General features: G+C 38.0%; 1 protein-coding gene across 2 annotated transcripts in view; it reads left to right on the forward strand.

Moving 5' to 3' along the window:
• The window catches only part of CC2D2B (coiled-coil and C2 domain containing 2B), a 94,202-nt gene that overhangs the window by 45,083 nt on the left and 30,661 nt on the right, over window positions 1-18,458 (forward strand). Inside the window, exons 15-23 of one of the 2 annotated variants that reach the window (XM_021074243.1) lie at window positions 890-1,040; window positions 2,667-2,814; window positions 5,187-5,325; window positions 6,743-6,946; window positions 9,168-9,260; window positions 12,834-12,925; window positions 13,975-14,145; window positions 15,588-15,708; window positions 16,478-16,587. In XM_021074243.1, the coding sequence (XP_020929902.1) occupies window positions 890-1,040; window positions 2,667-2,814; window positions 5,187-5,325; window positions 6,743-6,946; window positions 9,168-9,260; window positions 12,834-12,925; window positions 13,975-14,145; window positions 15,588-15,708; window positions 16,478-16,587 (1,229 nt within the window). The remainder of the gene's footprint in view (window positions 1-889; window positions 1,041-2,666; window positions 2,815-5,186; window positions 5,326-6,742; window positions 6,947-9,167; window positions 9,261-12,833; window positions 12,926-13,974; window positions 14,146-15,587; window positions 15,709-16,477; window positions 16,588-18,458) is intronic. The other variant, XM_021074242.1, reaches the window with a different exon arrangement.

Below are 18,458 nucleotides of genomic sequence, written 5' to 3' on the forward strand. Positions count from 1 at the left end.
TCTTATGGGAACAGTTTTCAGATGAGCAGAAAACTGTTTGCCACTTTGTCTTTCCTTATCTTCTGCTTTCTTGGTTAATCAGCTATCCCTTTGATTGGTACATTCTTTCTTCTCTTTCAAGGGCATTTACCAACCTGATTTCCTTCTTCTTGGAGGACATAGCACTGTTTCTCTAAGCAATGATAACACCGTATAAGTCAAAATAAGATTTTTCTATTGAAAAAAACTTAGGTTTGTAGTTATGGCAGTGATGGGCTTGTAGCAGAAAGCATGGCATACAGAATCAGAAGACCTGAGTTCAGTACCCAGTGGACATCTAGAGCACTCTCCTCAACAACTCCTGTACTCCTTCTTCTGGGGCTTTTCCTCCCTCCCTGCCCCATAGCTTGTTTCACCAGTCCTTGGATTCCATGAGCCAACAAATCTCCCTTTTTCTTAAGTGGTTCAACTTGGGTTTCTATCACTTTTAATAAAAAATAATATAGTTTCATGTAGTGACTCCATTTCTTCATTTATAAATGGATAAGTGGGAAGAATAAAGCCTACTTCCTATAATTTTTGTCAGGTTTAAATGAGATAAGGAACCTTAAACGTGCTACTCCAAAATAAGTTATTTGGGTGTTGTGTTACAGGTACTGTATTGGCAGAATTATATTTGTAATCCTTTCATTCTGTTAATTTTCTTTGAAATCGGTGAAAGGCATTATACTTTTAAACACATAATGATTATCTATTTTTCTCAAGATCATGTGGATCAAATGTTATGAGCAATACCTATTTTACATTCTAGTATTTTAAAAAGCATTAAGTTAGTGATGGTCTTTATTATTTTAGTTTTTCTCCTATTTTGTACTTTCTGTGGGTTATCAATCATTCCTTTTATATTTAGGTTTATGAAATAAGTAAAAGGACAAGCTTACTGGCAAAGCTATATTTACCTTTACCTAACAACACAGAGCTGAAAAGCAAAACTGTTTTGGAATATGTAGAGTTTAGTTCTGATGCGCTAGTCATCCCTGCATATGGAGAAGTAGGAAGCAGTAAGTGTTTTAAAAGCATTTCTTCCCTCCTATTTTCTTCATGAGTTTTATATCCTAAGTGACTCTAGGTCAATTTATATGAATAAAAATCCTATATTTACAGTATGAGGGTAAAAATGAATTAAATTCTTCTTCTAGACATTAACCTAATTTCTTAAAACTTAGTCTTGAACCAGATCTTTAGGAAATTTAGAATTTGGAGTCAACCCCTGTGCTTTTTCTTCCTGGGTCACCTGAGACAGGAGCACTGTGCTCTCTGGAATGTGAGCTCTGGACCTGGGTGGGTAGCCTGCTTTGCCTCTGCCTGTCCTTTGGTAAAGCCTAAAGATGCTCCAGGACATGTTGGTTCATCCTTGAACTAAACAGGCGAGGGAGGGAGAGAGAAAGAGAGAAAGGGAGAGAAGAAAGAAAGGATGCTTTTTTTTGTTTTTTTTTTTTTGCTTTTTAGGGCTGCACCCTCAGCATATGGAGGTTCCCAGGCTAGGGGTTGAATCTGAGCTGTAGCTGCCCACCTACACCACAGCTATAGCCACACAGGATCCAAGCCATGTTTGCAACCTACACCACAGCTCATGGCAACGCCGGATCCTTAACCCACTAAGCGAGGCCAGGGATGGATCTGGAGTCTTCATGGATACTAGTCGGGTTTGTTAACCACTGAGCCATGAAGGGAACTTAAGAAGGGATGCTTTTGCTTATGTGTTTTTCAATTGATTTTACTCCTTATGTAGTTAAATTTAAGTTAGCGTGTCTGACAGGATGCTGCTATTCTCCGCCTCTTCCATCTCCCTTCTCCCTCATCTTCCTAGAGGTCTTACAATGGCTCTGTCCCTCTCGTGAAAAAGGAAGGAAATATGAATGAGTGAACAAAGAGGAGAGAGAAGAAAATAAGTAGGTAGAGGAACTGGTGAAGGACAGAAAATGAGGGAGGAATGTAGTCTGCTTAGACTGAGTCCAGATGAAGCAGAAAGTTGGATTGTGGAGACCCCGGAGAAAAGACTTGGGGTGACAATTTAGGGAGCACAGAGAACTTGGCAGATGTTTCCAGGAGCAGCATTAAGCTCTCTGGAGATTGAGAAAGAAAATGAGGAGAGGGAGAAAACTCGAGAATGTCGGAAAGGAGACAAAAACTATCTCTTTTTCTGCTGCCAGTGGTTTTTTCCTTGCTGAGAGCCACTCCTAGAAAGAATGATTTAAAAACTTTGAGTCAAAAGAAAGGGAAAATAGAAATGTTCATCTCTTTGTGTTCAGATGAATATTTTCCTCTCTCTTTGTGGTGTGTTTGAAGCAGTCTGCCTTGAAGGAGCTTAGATGGGAGGTGAGGGTCGAGTTGTAAGATTAGAGCCTGCGGTCAGCAAAAACTTGGTGTTTCAGGGAAACCACACTTAACAGATACTGCCTCACAGACTTTGCAAAACTTATGGTTTCCAAATGAGACAGGTTGGGGGAGGGGGATGCACTGAGGGTTTGGGATGGGCATACTCTAAAATTTGGTGGTGATGATTGTTGTACATCTATAAGTGTAATAAAATTCATTAAGTATTAAAAACAAATAAATAAAAGCCAGGGGAAAAAAACTCTAATGTGCTCAGAAATTCATATGTTTTTAATAACTTTTATAAACAGATGTGCCCTTTCTTCTTGAGGGAAATGGAACAGAAGAACTTTGTCTTTTGACATCAGGAAAACTAAGCTATTCTCTATCATGGGCCTTAGATGAAAACGGTGTTCCTCTGACACCTGTGTCACAGTCGTTAAGATCTGCTTACTGCAGGTAATCAACTTCTTTGCTTGAAAAATGCCAGTCCTCAGCAAAGCATCATCCAAAACCTACAAAGGGGAAACCTCTAAAAACATTAGGAACAGTTTAGTTTACTTGGATGTTGTTTTTTTAAAATTTGTATTTCTAAATATATACAATATGTATATATTTTATTTATAATCACCCTACTAAGGCAGTAAGTATCTTTATATGTATGAGAATCTCTCTCTTGAATGCTTAGGATTAGAACCATATGGATGATGAGAGAGGCAGTCCTATAGCCCTTAAATAGTAGACAAAGGCCAGGACTCCCAAGGATTTTATTTCTACTGCTTTTGTATTTCCCAGTCATTCTGGTTTTATGAAAGAATCATTTTTGTACTATCAATTTGCTGGAAGAAATTGCTGGGCATAGAAATTTCATCCATATCCCAGGACTTCCTAGAAGAATTCTGATTAATTTCTAGACCACACCCACAACCAGGTTACTAGAAGTACAGTAAAATGCTGTTAAAACAGTGATAATGCTGGGTTACATATTGTGCTATGTTTGAGTAAAATCTTGGAGTCAGATGTTGTTTCTCCTTACTTTAAAGCTGACTTTTATACAAGTAATTTGGAACTTTCCTTGGCCTCCTTTAGGATTCTGATGACATATTTATATCCTTTTCTTATATTTTCTTCAAGCTTTTCATCTCCCTATGCTATAAGTCTTTTGTATCCAAGAAGCCATCTATGCTTTAAAACAAAGAAAAATCCAAACATTTGATTAAACCCTAATAACTCTGGTTGTTTTTTATGCTCAAGTCCTCCTATGGGTGGTCTGCTGGTCTGCATACATTGTCTCCACTTTTTATTCACACATTTCCTCCTAACCCAACCCAGTTATTCCTGTAGGTGTCTTTTCTTCCTGGTATCTTTAAAACTTTTCTTTCTTTTTTTTTTTTTGCTTAATTCATAGAAACAAAGCCAGGGGCTAAGGGGAAGGAGAGATGGGGAGTATTGTTTAACAGGCACAGAATTTTTCTTTGGAATGGTGAAAAAAATTCTGAAAATAGGTAGTGATGGTGGTTGTACAACACTGAGTATACTGAATGCCACCGAATGGTATTACTTGCTTAGCATTCGGTTGTGAAGGAAGGTGTGCAGATGACAGAGGAATTTTGCCGTAGCCCACAGCTAAACACCTATAGGGGCAGCTGAGGGAGTCATAGCAAGGGCGGGAAATGTTCTGAACTTTTATTACTTTCCTTGAGGCAGAAATAAGACTACCTTGAAATATACTTTACAACCTAATTTTTTTTTAGGCTATGGTGGGATACATTTCTTTCCCTAATCTATTCATTGACATTTAAACCCTATCCCAGCCTTTGTTCTCTAAGGGACCTGGGCTAAGAATCTTCTCATGAGAAGGAAAACTGGTTACATGATGGTGTTAACCTACCTAGAGATCTCTTATGACAAAAACTTTAAAACAGTTCAAATGTGAGAGCAGACATAGGAATTAAAGAAAAGAAGAATACGCAGACTTTACCTATTTGTAATTTTGCTTATATCCTGTCATACTAGGCATTGGCTTTGTTAGTAATAGCTTCCCAAGATTCATCATAAAAATATGAATAGATACTGATGGAAAGTGGTATAAGATGTGTTTCCATGTTTGGGCTGACATTATTGAATCTAAGAGCTGTATTTCAAGAATCCCAGTTTATAGACTAGAAGTTTTCTTGGGTACTTTATGAAAAGGATCTTTGAAGTCTTCTAATCCAATTTGTTCTGATTCCACATAATGAAACAAATTATCTCTGAAGAGAGAGATTAAATAACTTGGATAATTAATGGCTGAAAAGAAATCCTTACTGTTTTGGGTTGAATTCCTTCTGCACTTCGACTTATAGTTGAAGTCACTAAGGATGTACTATGAGTCTGGGCCATCTTTTAATAGCTCTCTAACTTCTGAAGATGGCCTCATACAACCAACCAAAGATATTTTTCTGGCACATACTACCCAGTTAATTGTATTACATACTCTATATGATGTTTCAACTGTAAAGATATAGCCTAAAAATTCTTTTTATAGTATGGATTTTAGATAGGAAAGATGAATATTTATAAATAAATATTTATTTATTTAAGAAGCTTATTTTTCTTTTAATTGGGGGGGGGGAAGAATGTAGCCATTTCCCAGAATGCTATGATATAGGTTAGAATGTGAGTAGAACCAGGAAAGATATCACATCTCAATCTTCTGGTTTATCCTTAAATGCAAGGGATGGATAAGTTTTATCCTTAAATACTGGATTTAAAAAGTATTTTACCCCATATAACAGATTTATAATGTGCATATTATATACAAATTCACAAACTATTTTTCTTTATGTTAGTGTGTTAAGGAATGTAGATGCAAGAGGTGTTCCTGGAATTTCATGGCTTATTAATGCACAGAAGCTTTTCAGATGGGCAAATGAAGTCAGAATTGACCCAAATAATCCAGAATATTCTGATTTAATGGAATTTATTATGGTAAGTGATAGCAAATATCTGTACTGTAAATGTATTCTGTTTCTTAAGCTCTACACTCATATTGCTCCACAGTTTGCAGTATATTTTTCTAGGCACTAGGAGGCATTAAAGGTAAATCTGAACACAGATACAGTTTTCAAGAAGCTTATGGTATGGTAAAGGCAATTAGAAATTCAGCAACTGAAATAATTACTACTTTAGACCTTACGATTGGTATTCTGTTGCTGTTTAGCAGCCTTCAGGACATCCTGCAGAATAACCTTCAGGCTGGCATCTGTTGTACATCTGCTGCGTACCAGCCATATTATTAAATGCTGGGGATGATAAAGGAGATTTATAGACACACTTCTTCCATCAAAGACTCCATTATCTCTTCATTTCTCCTACCCTTCCTTGTACCCAACTGAAGTGCTCTGTGTGCTCCACACATGCTTTCTTCACACTTTCTTCATGTCATTCCCTCTGCTTAGAAGGGCACCCATAGCAGCTCTCTTACCCACCCTGCAAGTCTGGCAAATGCTTCCTTGGTAACCTCAGTTAGATATGGGCTTTTCTTTCCTCACCCTGCTGTTAACTTTTTTTCTTTTTATAAGCTGTTACGGCTCTAATACCATTCTGCCTTTTACTGTAGTTATTCATTCATTTACTTTATCTTTTTGTGTGTGTGTGGAACTACAGCTAGGAAATTTCTCTTATGGCAGCTAGCACTTTTCCTTGCATATTCCATGTACTCACATTTGCATTTATTGAATAAAGCAATGCCTAAATAGATTACTGAAATTAAGTTTCCTCAGATCAGAACTTCCCAACTGATTGCTGAATTGATTACATGTGTATAGAAATACTGATCCTTGGAGTTCCCGTCGTGGTGCAGTGGTTAACGAATCCAACTAGGAACCATGAGGTTGCGGGTTCGATCCCTGGCCTTGCTCAGTGGGTTAAAGATGCGGCGTTGCCGTGAGCTGTGGTGTAGGTCGCAGACGCGGCTCAGATCCTGCATTGCTGTGGTTCTGGTGTAGGCCGGCAGCTACAGCTCCGATTGGACCCCTCGCCTGGGAACCTCCATATGCCATGGAAGTGGCCCAAGAAATGGCAAAAAGACAAAAAAAAAAAAAAAAAAAAAAAAAGAAGTACTGATCCTCTCTTGACTCTTAGGGCAAGCAGACACAAAAAAGTCTCATCTTTTAACCCAGTGGGCAATACAGATGTTTTCATTTTCTATTTAAGTCATGACTAGGAAAAGGTTGAGAAGCTACATAAGCTGGATTCTGTCTTTTTTGCAGATTCTATCTCTGTACAGGTTCAGTTGCTCTATTTCCTATTTATATTGCAATTCGCACATCTTACAGTTTTGAAAATTCTTGAATTTTAAAACATTAATATTTTAAGTGAAGACAATACTGTTTCCATTTTACAGTACATAAAACACAAAGGGCAGGATATGCCGAAGTATTTTCGTCTTGAACAGTTGCAAGATGAATTTAACTTTGTTTCGGAAGAGGAAATGAAAAAGAGTAAACGTTTCCAGCTGTTGCAACTTAGAAATGCAGGTCACCTAGATATTTTCCTTCCGCAGCCAATGCCCCTCTATGATAGAGAGATTCCAGATTTAGTCTTCCAGGTACTTGGTTTCTATTCGAATATAGCTTATTCTATGATAAGCTTCATGTTTTACTGCTTTAAATCTATCTCAATTTCTTTTTCTTTTTTAACTGATAATGTATAGACAAAAATATTCCCCTTTTCTCTAGGCATTAAAAAGGTACAGAGCTTACAAATTTCAGAAAGTCCTTATTGACTTTACAACTTAGTTGTTGCCCAGACAATCTATCTCACAGGCAGAATCCTTCAAGTATATTCTAAATTCATGTAAATACTGTGTTTTTTTAATTGTAAAATGCATCACTAATTTAAAAGCAACTTTTGGGAGTAGGAGAGAAATACTACCACATTAAACTCACTCTTGAATATAAAGCACATCTCAATTTCAGAAACTTAAAAAATATGGGGGGAAAAGAAGGAAAAATTAGTCTTATCCTGTGTGGTGGTGACGTGCTGACACCAGCTGGTGGAAACCTGTGGTGCCGGTCTCTTCCCAATGCCGCCTTCAGTGATTTCATGTTGATTGCTTTAAATGTGTTGCTGGGGGAGTATTTACACCATAAATCAGCAAATGCTACAACTTGGGGCTTTCCCTACCCCTCCCAGAGTTGGCTGATAAACATTAGCAGCACACCACTAGTCAAGAGAGCAGAATTATAAGAGGTTATTCCTGTAGAAATAACCAATTGTACTAATCCTACCAGCACTTGAACTTGCTAAGAGATGGTTCAAAAAGAAACTAATATTCTCTTTTTAAAAAAAATGCCTGTGTAGGAGTTCCCTGGTGGCCTTAGAGGTTAAGGATTTGGCATTGTCACTGCTGCCGTGGGGGTTCCACCCCTGGCCAGAACAGCCCCATGCCCAGAAAAAACAAAACAAAACAAAACAAAACCAAAAAACAGGAAAATACCTATGCAGTAAAATTACCACTGTAGGGCAATATCAGTGAACTTAGATAAAGATACCAGATTTGAATGAAGGATATCAGAGTTTATATATCTTATGAGTCAGAAAGAGTGAATGCCTTATACTAAAATAGGTTATAATAGGTTTATTTTTAATTAAATTAAATTAATTAATTAACTTATTTTTGCTTTTTAGGGCCACACCCATGGCATATGGAGGTTCCCAGGCTAGGGGTCCATTCAAAGCTATGGCTGCCAGCCTACACCACAGCCACACCAACACGAGATCCTTAACCCACTGATCGAGGCCAGGGATCGAACCCACAACCTTATGGTTCCTAGTCGGATTCGTTTCTGCTTTGCCACGACAGGAACTCCCGTAATAAGTTTATTGGTTTAACTCTGGTGAATTAATATTGATTAATAAGAAAAAAAGAATGAACTCTTTGATATTTGTTTTCATTTTGTTCTGGATTGAGGGAAATTGCAGTTAGCCACTTAATATTAAGAATAGTAAAAGTTATTTTTTAAAATTTGTATGTTTGTTCTTGTTGTTGTTTGTTCTTGTTGCACTGAGCCATCCTTTAGCTTTATACCCTAATTCAGAGAAGACTTAAACAAAACTATACAGGACTCATTACATTTAAAACTCAAGTAGTAGTGGGAACACTTGTGCCTAAGCCAAGTGGATTGTCTGAGAATCTCTTTTGGTGTGGCCCAGAGGTAAAAGAGGAAATACAAATTAATGATCTTTTAATGACAATGTCATGGCACTACCAGTCAGCACATATGACTAAGTCATATAAAGATCTGCAGATAATTCTTGAGTAGAAATATGTATATTCACAAATAGACCAATTGATATTTGGCTTTGGAAAGCATTACTCAAATTTTTTTTTTTTTATTAGCAGAAAATGGATTATACTGCAAGACCAAGCAAGAAGAATGGGTGGCTCGTGCTTACAAATTCTGAACTTCTCACCATTTTAATTATGATTAATCTATTTTGAGCCTTCAGGAATTTCAGTTAGTAAACTGCAGAGAGAAGGCTTTGACGTAGAAAAGCAGAAAAGTTATTGTTTCCCCCTACTTCTCTTAATGATTGAATTCACTTCTACAGTTCCATAAACTACTATGGGCAAAGCACGATGCTCAGCGTAATTGGGGATATAACATCATTTTTTTTTAAAAAGGAACAGTTTCTGCTTTTGAAACCAGGGGCTTTGCTAACTTTCCTTGTGCTATACAAACTATTCATAGAATAGGTTTTGTAGTTAATATCTAAGCTCTGTTACATTCAAGAATTGAAACTAATTTAATTCTCTGTTTTTATAGGAATCTGAAAGTGAAATAGAGAAGGATATATCCATGTCGGATGTGAATTCTATTACCACACAAAGGATTAGTTCTGCCAATTTTCTGAAAAAGGTAACAGCAAAATAATATTATCAATATATTTGAACTTATTCTTGTGGAAACTAGTCTGCTGGATGCAGAGCACTGTACTCTTCCCAGAGTCAGATGGACAGACCAGCTTACTCATCACCTCTTTCTGATCACTGAGGGCTTTTCTCTTCTGTTCAAACTTTCTTTTCAGAGTTAGTTACTGACCATCTATAGATATACATTGTTGATAAACATTGATGCAGTGATTTCTTCAATTGACAGAAAACTCATTATTAAAGCATATATCAGGTTTTTCTGTTTAAAACATGAACATTAAAGACTTTCCATCTCCTTTTGACTCTAAAAGTTCACTTTGAGAAATATGCCAGTATTTTGTCTGAATCCCTAGTTTGATTAATAACTGATAATGCCAGAGACCGCAGCAGTTCAGGGAGGCAAAGGGATGGAGGAGCTAATAGAAGACAGAAAATATTAGAGAAGGACAAATGCTTCAATACAAAGTCAGATATTTACCGAACACCCTAGCAAAGCCTAAGGCAGGTTCGAGGTGGAGTCCCTCACTGAATTTCACTCCTGATTTCTTTCCACTGACCCCTCATGGCTCCACTCCAAGTTTCTGGAGTGCAGGGACCCTATCTATAGATCCACAGTGCCAGCACAATGCCCTCCATTCAGAAATGTTTGGGCAATTAATGAAGTAAGGGCAAAACCATCAGGCTGAGGAGGGTTCTAAGACTTCAACAGGAGTAGAATCTATAGCCTTCGCTATAGGGTACCAGAGCAGCCTTTTAGGGTGACTTGAAAAGAAGTAGAGAGCCATGGAAAGATGTAGAGATCCCTCATGGAGACACATGAGAAGCAACCTGTGTAACTGAAGGGTCTTAGTTAGGTGCGTGAAGACTGTTCTGACCACCCTGTGCATCTTTGGATAAGTAATCTGTTCACTGAGTCCCACTTTATTATTCTATAAGAACAGACAATAGGAGTTCCTTCCAAAGCACTGTTGGTTTATCCAGCTGCAGGGGCTCAGGTAAATGCGGAATTGTGTGTTCAATTCTTGGCATGGCACAGTGAGTTAAGATCCGGTGTTGCTGCAGCATAGATTGCAGCTGTGGCTCGGATTCAATCCCTGGCCTAGGAACTTTTATATGCCACAGGTATGGCCATAAAAAACCAAACCAAAACAAAAACAAACAAAAACAGACAGGAAAAAATACCTGCTGTGCTTTACTTCTTAAGTAAGGGGCAAATGAGATAAAACCTCAAGTGCTGTGCTAGTTTGTACTCTGTTCCTGTGAGGGGTTGGTAGAAATGCAGACCTCTGTAGCTATCATAGCCTAAAAGAGCACCTCCTCTTTATGACTGGCAAGTGTTTTTCCCCACTCACCCTTTCCCCTCCTACACTACTAGCTCCATATTTTTTTAAAAAGTTGATGTATGATTTAATAATAAGCTTTATGGCTTACGAAGTAAGGAGGTGCTCTTACTTACACGAAAGGAGAACACATATCCTTCTCATCCCTTCTCTTCTTTTTTTGTGTACAAGGAAGCCCAGAAGGGAGGGCAGCAGAGGACCAGGAATGTGGTAAGAGAACACAGGTCTGAGGACACTTGATTGACCTTCATGTAGGAATCCTGGGAAGGAGCTTTCCCTAAGAAAATCTGGTGATTGCATTTCAGCTTCTTATAGGATTTATTTGCTGTCTAAGGATAGTTTAAAAGTACAAGTTTAAGGGATAATCTTTTTTTTTTTTTTGTCTTTTTAGGGCTGCACCTGCGGCATATGGAGGTTCCCAGGTGAGGGGTCCAGTCAGAGCTACAGCGGCTGGCTTACACCACAGCCACAGTAACGCCAGATCCTTAACCCACTGAGCAAGGCCAGGGATCGAACCTGCAACCTCATGGATCCTAGTTGGATTCGTTTCCACTGCACTGCGACCGAAACTCCAAGGGGTAATCACTTTAATTACCGGTACTAGAATACTGATTTGACACTGGAGGCCCAATAGGGCCATAGGTGTTTAAATCCTGCTGTGGGAGGAACTCATGGGACTCTGAGTTTTGTGTATTAACCTTTTGACTATGTCACTGGGGTCAGTGGTAGCTGAGGCCAGGAGTGCAGCAGTAAAGTCCCAGCGGTCTTAAGAATTGCTGGACAAAGTTTGGCTGAAATATTTGCAGATTATTCAGTGCATCTCCTCCATGTGTCCCTTTCATTAATTGGTTCAAATATTTATTGAGCACTTGCTATGAATCAGGCATGATACTAGACATTGAAATTACAGCAGTAAACAAAATAGACTAAAATCTCCAGCCTCCTAGAAGATGTCATTCTAATAGAGGAAGTCAGATAATGAATACACACTGTATGTTAGAGAGTGACATGTGCTGTGAAAAGTAAAGTAGGAAGAGAGGACAGGAGTGAGTGAGAGAGAGTATGTGTGTGTGTATGCGTGTGTAGGGGGGTGGGGTGCAATTTTAAATAAGGTGATCAAGGAAAGCCCTTGAGAAGGTAACACTTCAGCAAAAGACCTAAAAGAGCTGAGGGAGCTAGCTATGGCTTTTTTGGGGCAAAGAACATGATAGAACCACATGTCAAACCCGTGAGGGAGGAACGTGCATGGCCTGTGGGAAGAACAGCAAGGAGCCCGGTCTTTGTAATGCCAAGGGAGCAAAGGAGAGAGAGAGAGAGATGGGGAGAGAGAAGGAGGGAGAGAGACAGAAAGAGGAAAAGAGAGAGTGAAGGAGCAAGAGCACTCGAACTCAGTCATGGGGTCAGATGGGAGAGGAGTGTGGTTCACCTTCAAGGAAACAATTTGTTGCCCATCTGGAAGGGCGATTCTTAGGAGCTATATTTTTCCATTCTCCTACCACCCCATTTTCCTATCTAATTTAAGCAGATCATTAGGCTCTACTGTGCATCATCTCCAGGATGATCTGCGGCAGGACAGAAAGCAGAAAATTGCCTCCAGACACGTTCTTCTTGGTTTCATGTCTAAAAGTCTAAACCTGTTGTGTAGCAGAGTTAGAGGAGGAAGGCAGAGACCTCCTCAGACTAAAAATCATTTCAGAGTCCTTCGAGGAACCAAGGTCTGTGGATTCTGCAGGTAGCAAGGGCTTAGGAGAATGGCTTTGTTCAAGCACTGAATATCTTACCAAGCTGCCAGAATGAGAGCTTAAAGTCAGCATAGGATGGACTCAAAGGAAATACAGAAATGTGATCACATTTCTTTGCGTTTGTGTATCAAGATTTGTGTCCATACAAGTGGCAGTTGTAGAAACACATTCATACTGTAATCATCTCCTTTGGTGAAGACTGTTTCTGTCTGTGTAATCATCTCCTTTGGTGAAGACTGTTTCTGTCTGTGTATACTGTGACTTAGGTGGAAAAAGAGGTGAGGGGGCATTAATGAGAGCATTAGGAATGATCTTGATAATGGTAGCAAACAGAACCATACTTTCACTTATCTAATCCCCCTTCCTATTCCTTGCTTGCTTGCAAAAATTAAAAAATAATAACACCAGTAGCATTTTATATACTTAATCTTAAAATATAAACTATGCATTTTTCTAAATTCTAAAATTTTTTTGTAGATGAGAAGGTTGATAGTGAAAAGAATTGTCAAAGTTAGCAAATTTAACTTATCAGATGTTGTGGCTGATTATGAAGAAATTGTGTCTGCAAGGTACATACTAAAATTATTATTATTTAATCCTGAAATGTAAAGCTTTAAGCTAATACCTCCAAAGTCCTCTAAGTTCTCTATTTTTATATTAAGTTAATATCAAAAATGCAGTTAAAAAGCATAAAGTGAAATCGAGTGACATATTTGGTCATCTAAAATTTCATTTTGTACATATCTATATGCTATTTATTTTCAGTTGTATAATGTTTGAGTTTTTAACCCTCTCCTTCTTGATAATTTTTAGGGCAAGAAAAAAATAAAAGAAATACCTTTGTCCCATAGTTTTGTCATAAAATTTTCCTGTCCTGAGTCTGCTACTGGAGAAGTCATTGCTGGTGGCACCACACAACTAAGCCTATAAGCTTCACCTTTCAAAACCAAATCCTCAGCCATACAGCTATACAAGGTGTTCTGCCATCCACAGGCAGCAGCTAGGGGAGCCTTTGGCTGAAGTAACTCAATTCTCATACACTCCTATCTGTGAAACTTAAAGATAGGAACGGGAACTAGGAATGCTCTGTTTCTGGGAAACCTCCCTGGGGCCACTTGCAGATTCTTAGTATTAACAATAAGGTTTTAATTATCTCAGGATGCTGAAATCTGTTGTGTTTTATTTTCAGTCTTTGGAGGAAAACAGGTGTGACCATAAAACTGTAATTCCATAGGTTTGTGTTGCCAGAGTTAGCAGCACGTGTAACTGACTCCTGTTTCATAACCATATTGAAAAGTTGTGCAAGAGAGCGATTCCTGAAAAACGAACAGTCCTTTGAAATAACATGACGTTTCATGGAATTACTTCTCCACACCCTTATTGCTTCTTGGGGCATGTACTCAAAGGACATGGAGCAATCACATTCTTTCTTAACATATCACCTCTTCTGTGCTCAGAAAAAGATTCTTTCTTCGGGTTTAAGACAACTCTGTCTCTGCTCCACAACAGAGAGAACGTGGTTCAGAATAATGGCTTATTTATAATAATTAATTTAAAAATCAGTATCTTTCAAATCTTAATCTTGTATCTTTGTGACTGATCACTTTTTACTCTTTAGCCAGTTGACACACGCAGTTTGTAAGCTTCTTGAACGACGAAGGAAGTTGAAGCCTAAGAGGAAAGAAAGGAAAAAAGTGGCAGCACAGACTATCTGTGATGGAGATATTAAGATTCTTGTCAGAATACTGAGGGCTTATAATATTCCTACAAGGAAAACAGTAGTTAGTAGGTAAGGCAATTGTGTCAGTTGTTGGAGTTGCAGATCTTTTTTTTTCTCTTGGTCTTTTTAGGGCTGCACCCACAGCATATGGAAATTCCCAGGCTAAGGTTCACATCAGAGCTGTAGCTGCCAGCCTACACCACAGCCCAGCAATACAAGATCCAAACTGTGTCTGTGATGTACACCACAGCTCACCGAAATGCTTAACCCACTTACCAAGGGCAAGGATCAAAACTGCATCCTCATGGATTCTAGTCAGTTTCGTTACCGCTGAGCCACAGCAGGAACCCTCCAGAAGATCTGTCTTAAATGTAAATTTCTGTACTGTCCCCCTAGTAAAACTTTGCACTTTATTAATACTCCATACTCAGTGAAAGTTGAAATCTTCATCTGGATAGCCAAACGTACTGTTCTTGCTATGCATTAAAGGTTTTCAGAAGTTTAAGATGCCCAGAGTGACTTTCACAGGTGTGTTTTGGGGTGCCATATCAAATAAATGCCTTCTGTCCTAATTCCCTATTGTGAAAATTTGTTAAGCTACTATTAGCATCTGCACTGTTCTCAGCCACTGTCCCCTCACAGTATTGGAAGTAGAATACTGGAGAGAGAGGCTCTGTTTTGGACTTGACATATTAGGTGACTTCTGCAAAAATCAGATCTCACCCATCTCTTCTGCAGTGGATTTTATTTGTGTTTCTGGGCAGAGGATATGTGGGATCAGAATGGCCAAATTAAGGCTTGGATGTTAAATGCTCATGAATATTTAGTGTATCCTGAATATCGAATGTCTCATGTATTTAGTCTCTTGTATAATTTATATATTATGAATATATAGTCCTCAGGTACCTTAGGAATATTGGGTATCCCTCTCTGTCTACGTTTAACACATGTGCTCTACTTGCTTATTTTATGTTTACCACATCCTGTGTACTCTACATATGAAAAACATATTTCACTTACTAGCTACTAATTTATAATTAAAATCTCTTAAAGGTACCTCTCTTTTATACAGTGCAATTTATGATGGAATTGATATCTTCAAAACAAATATATATTTCAAGGCTGTTTGTGAAATAAATACATTATAAAATTACTACCATTTTCTATAATAGTCAGCTTATAAAATAAAGAATATTGTAATACCAAAAATAAGAAGAACACAGTCTCAAAATATGACTTGCCTTATTATTCTCCTTTTGCTGAGGATCAGTGAACGCTTTATCGTAGACTGTTTCCAATCCACAGTTCAGCATTTAGGAACTACCCTTTCAGAGTGGCAACTACAAAATGTTTCTCTCTAACCACCTGTAATATGAAGATCCAGAGCACTCTTATCTCTTATCTTCTCTTCTCTCTTATCTCTACAAGCAGAAGCAAAAACCCACCTACTCCTACCAAAACTAATACTAAAATTGCTTAAATTGTATCTCTCTATATTGTTTCTCCTGAAGAACCTTGAAAATGCCTACTTACTTGGTATCGTCCATGCCTCGCATCAGACATAAAGAAACAATCAAATCAGTAGCCTCAGATGAGATCTTAAATGAGATAAGTATTTACCGCTTCTATAAAGTGCATTTTGATCTTGTTTTCCCTGAGTTGCAACTTGCCTCTAATTGGACTCAAATCTCTGATCTCTTGGGCTTCTAGTTTACCCTCCATAACACGGTGAAGCTGCGCTTTATAAAATGTAATTCTGACATTTCATTCCCTGCTCCCCTGCTCTCAGGATCTATAGAATAAGGTTGTGCAAGCACCTGAGAATGGCTGCAGAAGTTCATAATGATCTGGTTCTTACCTGTCAGTCAGCCACATTTCCCTGCACCCACAGCAGTATCACAGCATACTACTGCTTGTTCTAGAAGGCCTCTATACACGCCCTTTCCTCTGCCTGGAGTGGCCATTCCATGTTATTGGCCGCACGAACTGTGATTTATTGTCTCAAAGCTCATGTCCAAGCAGCGTTTCTTCTGTGAATTTCTCCTTGTCCTCACCTCAGAAAGTTAACTGTTCCCTCTCCTGGCTAACTCTTACACCTTGAGTATATTTCTTTTATTTCTCACACTTCATTGCGATTATTTGTTTACCTGTTTATTTTCCCCTGATAGACTTAAGATAAAAATCCTAAGGATTTCCATTTATCTTTGGATCCTAGCAAAGTAGTGCCTGATATTGAATAGGATGAAGAAATGTTTATTAAATGAATGAGTGAGTGAATAATGGTTTTTTGGAAAACTTGAAAAAGTAAGCCATCCAGTTGTCAGCCAGTAACTAATTTCTACCTTTTATCAACTATATACAGTATTACCAACATCTAGTCAGTGTCTATTATGTGTTTTAGGATGCTGTGCGCCCTTTTGTGGAAGTGTCCTTTCAGCACACCGTATACCAAACTAGTGTTGCAAGTGGATCTCATCCATGCTGGAATGAAGAAATTACAGTAGATTTTATGTAAGTTGGAGTCCACTTTTCCTCAGCTTTTAAAACAGAGCAATAATAAAATTATTTTATTGAGCCATTTATTGAAAATAATATTGAAAATGGGCTTAATTTTTAAGTTTTAAATTATGAAATATTTCTTACATAGATATTAATATATATATAATTTATATGTAAATGTAAGTTCTGAGAAAAGATCCTAAAATGAATACCTGTGTTATCTACCATCTAGCTTTAAAAAATAGAATATTGCCAATATCTTTGAAGGCCCCACTGTGCCAATACCTAATTGTATCCCCTTTCTTGCCCCGCCACCGAGGGGTAATAACCATGAATTTGTGTTTATCATTCCCTCTCTTTCTTTATGGTTCTACATCATAGGTATTTATCTTTAACTGTGTTTTATTTATGTATATTTTTAACTTTGTATAAATTGAATCATCTTTTACAGTCTTCTTTACTCTTAATTATTTGAGAGATTCATCCATATTCATACTTGTAACTCCTTCCTTCCTTCTCACTTCTATAGAGTATTCCACTGTATTAAAATGATGTAATTTATTCATCCTTTATCTTTTTTATGTACATTTGCCTGATTTTAATGTTTTACTATTGCAAATAGTATTGCTCTAAACATTCTTGTCATTTGGAACACACATGTAAGAGTTTCTTTTTAAGACAGTAGTTCTCAAACTATTTTGTGCTCTGGAATCACCTATATGGCTTCTTAAAACGTATTGCTGGGTCCAACTGCGTAGTTTCTAATTCAGTCACTCTGGGGTAGGGCCTGATACATAATGCCATTTCTTTTTTTTAATTTTAATTTTTTTTTCTTTTTAGGGCCGCACCCGTGGCATATGAGAGGTCCCAAGCTAGGGGTCACATTGGAGCCACAGCCACAGCAACGCCTGGTCTGACCTGCGTCTGTGACCTACACCACAGCTCACGGCAGCTCTGGATCCATAACCCACTGAGCAAGGCCAGGATCCTCAATGGGTGCTAGTGAGATTCATTTTTGCTGCACCACAATAGGAACTCCCATATTTCCATTTCTAACAAGTTTCCAGGTGTTACCGATGCAGCTAGTCAGGGGACCTTTGAGAACCTCTACTCTAGGGTCTATATACGGAAGTGAATTGCTTCAGCTTTACTAGCTAATGCCAGACTTTTTTCTAAAATGATTGTACCAATGTACACTTGCAACAGCAATATAAAAGTTCCTATTGTGTCACATCTTTAATAATATTTGTATTTTTTAAATTAATGTTTCTAATGCAATGGATCTAAATTAATATTCTCATTGTAGTTTAATTTACGTTCCCAGATTTCTAATGAGATTGAGTTTTTTTTTTTTCATTTTAAGCAAATCCATAGACTTTATTTTTTAGTGTAGTTTTAAGTTCATAGTAAAATTGAGCAGAAATTGCAGAGTTCTTATATATGCCCTCCCTACAACACACACATGCACAGCCTCCCTCAGTGCCAGGTGGTAGTGCCAGGTGGTACATTTGTTACGATCAATGGACCAGTGTTGACACATTATCAACCAAAGTCCACAATTTAAATAGAATTCACTCTTTATGTTGTAATGTTGTATTCTGTAAGTTTTTTGACAAATGTATAATGACATGCATCCACCACTCCAGTATCATAAAGCAGAGCTTCACTGCTCTTAAAATGCCCTGTGCTTCACCTATTCATCCTTTAATCCTTCCCCTGGAACCTCAGGCAACCACTGATCCTTTTACCATCATCATAGTTTCACCTTTTCCAGAGTGTCATTACATGTCAGGGTTCTCCAGAAAAACAGGACCAATAGGTTGTGTGTGTGTCTGTCTGACTCTCTCACCCTCTGTAATAGGAGTGGGCCTCATCCAATCCAT

This window comes from Sus scrofa, chromosome 14 (assembly GCF_000003025.6).
Source record: "Sus scrofa isolate TJ Tabasco breed Duroc chromosome 14, Sscrofa11.1, whole genome shotgun sequence".
NCBI classification, from domain to species: domain Eukaryota; kingdom Metazoa; phylum Chordata; class Mammalia; order Artiodactyla; family Suidae; genus Sus; species Sus scrofa.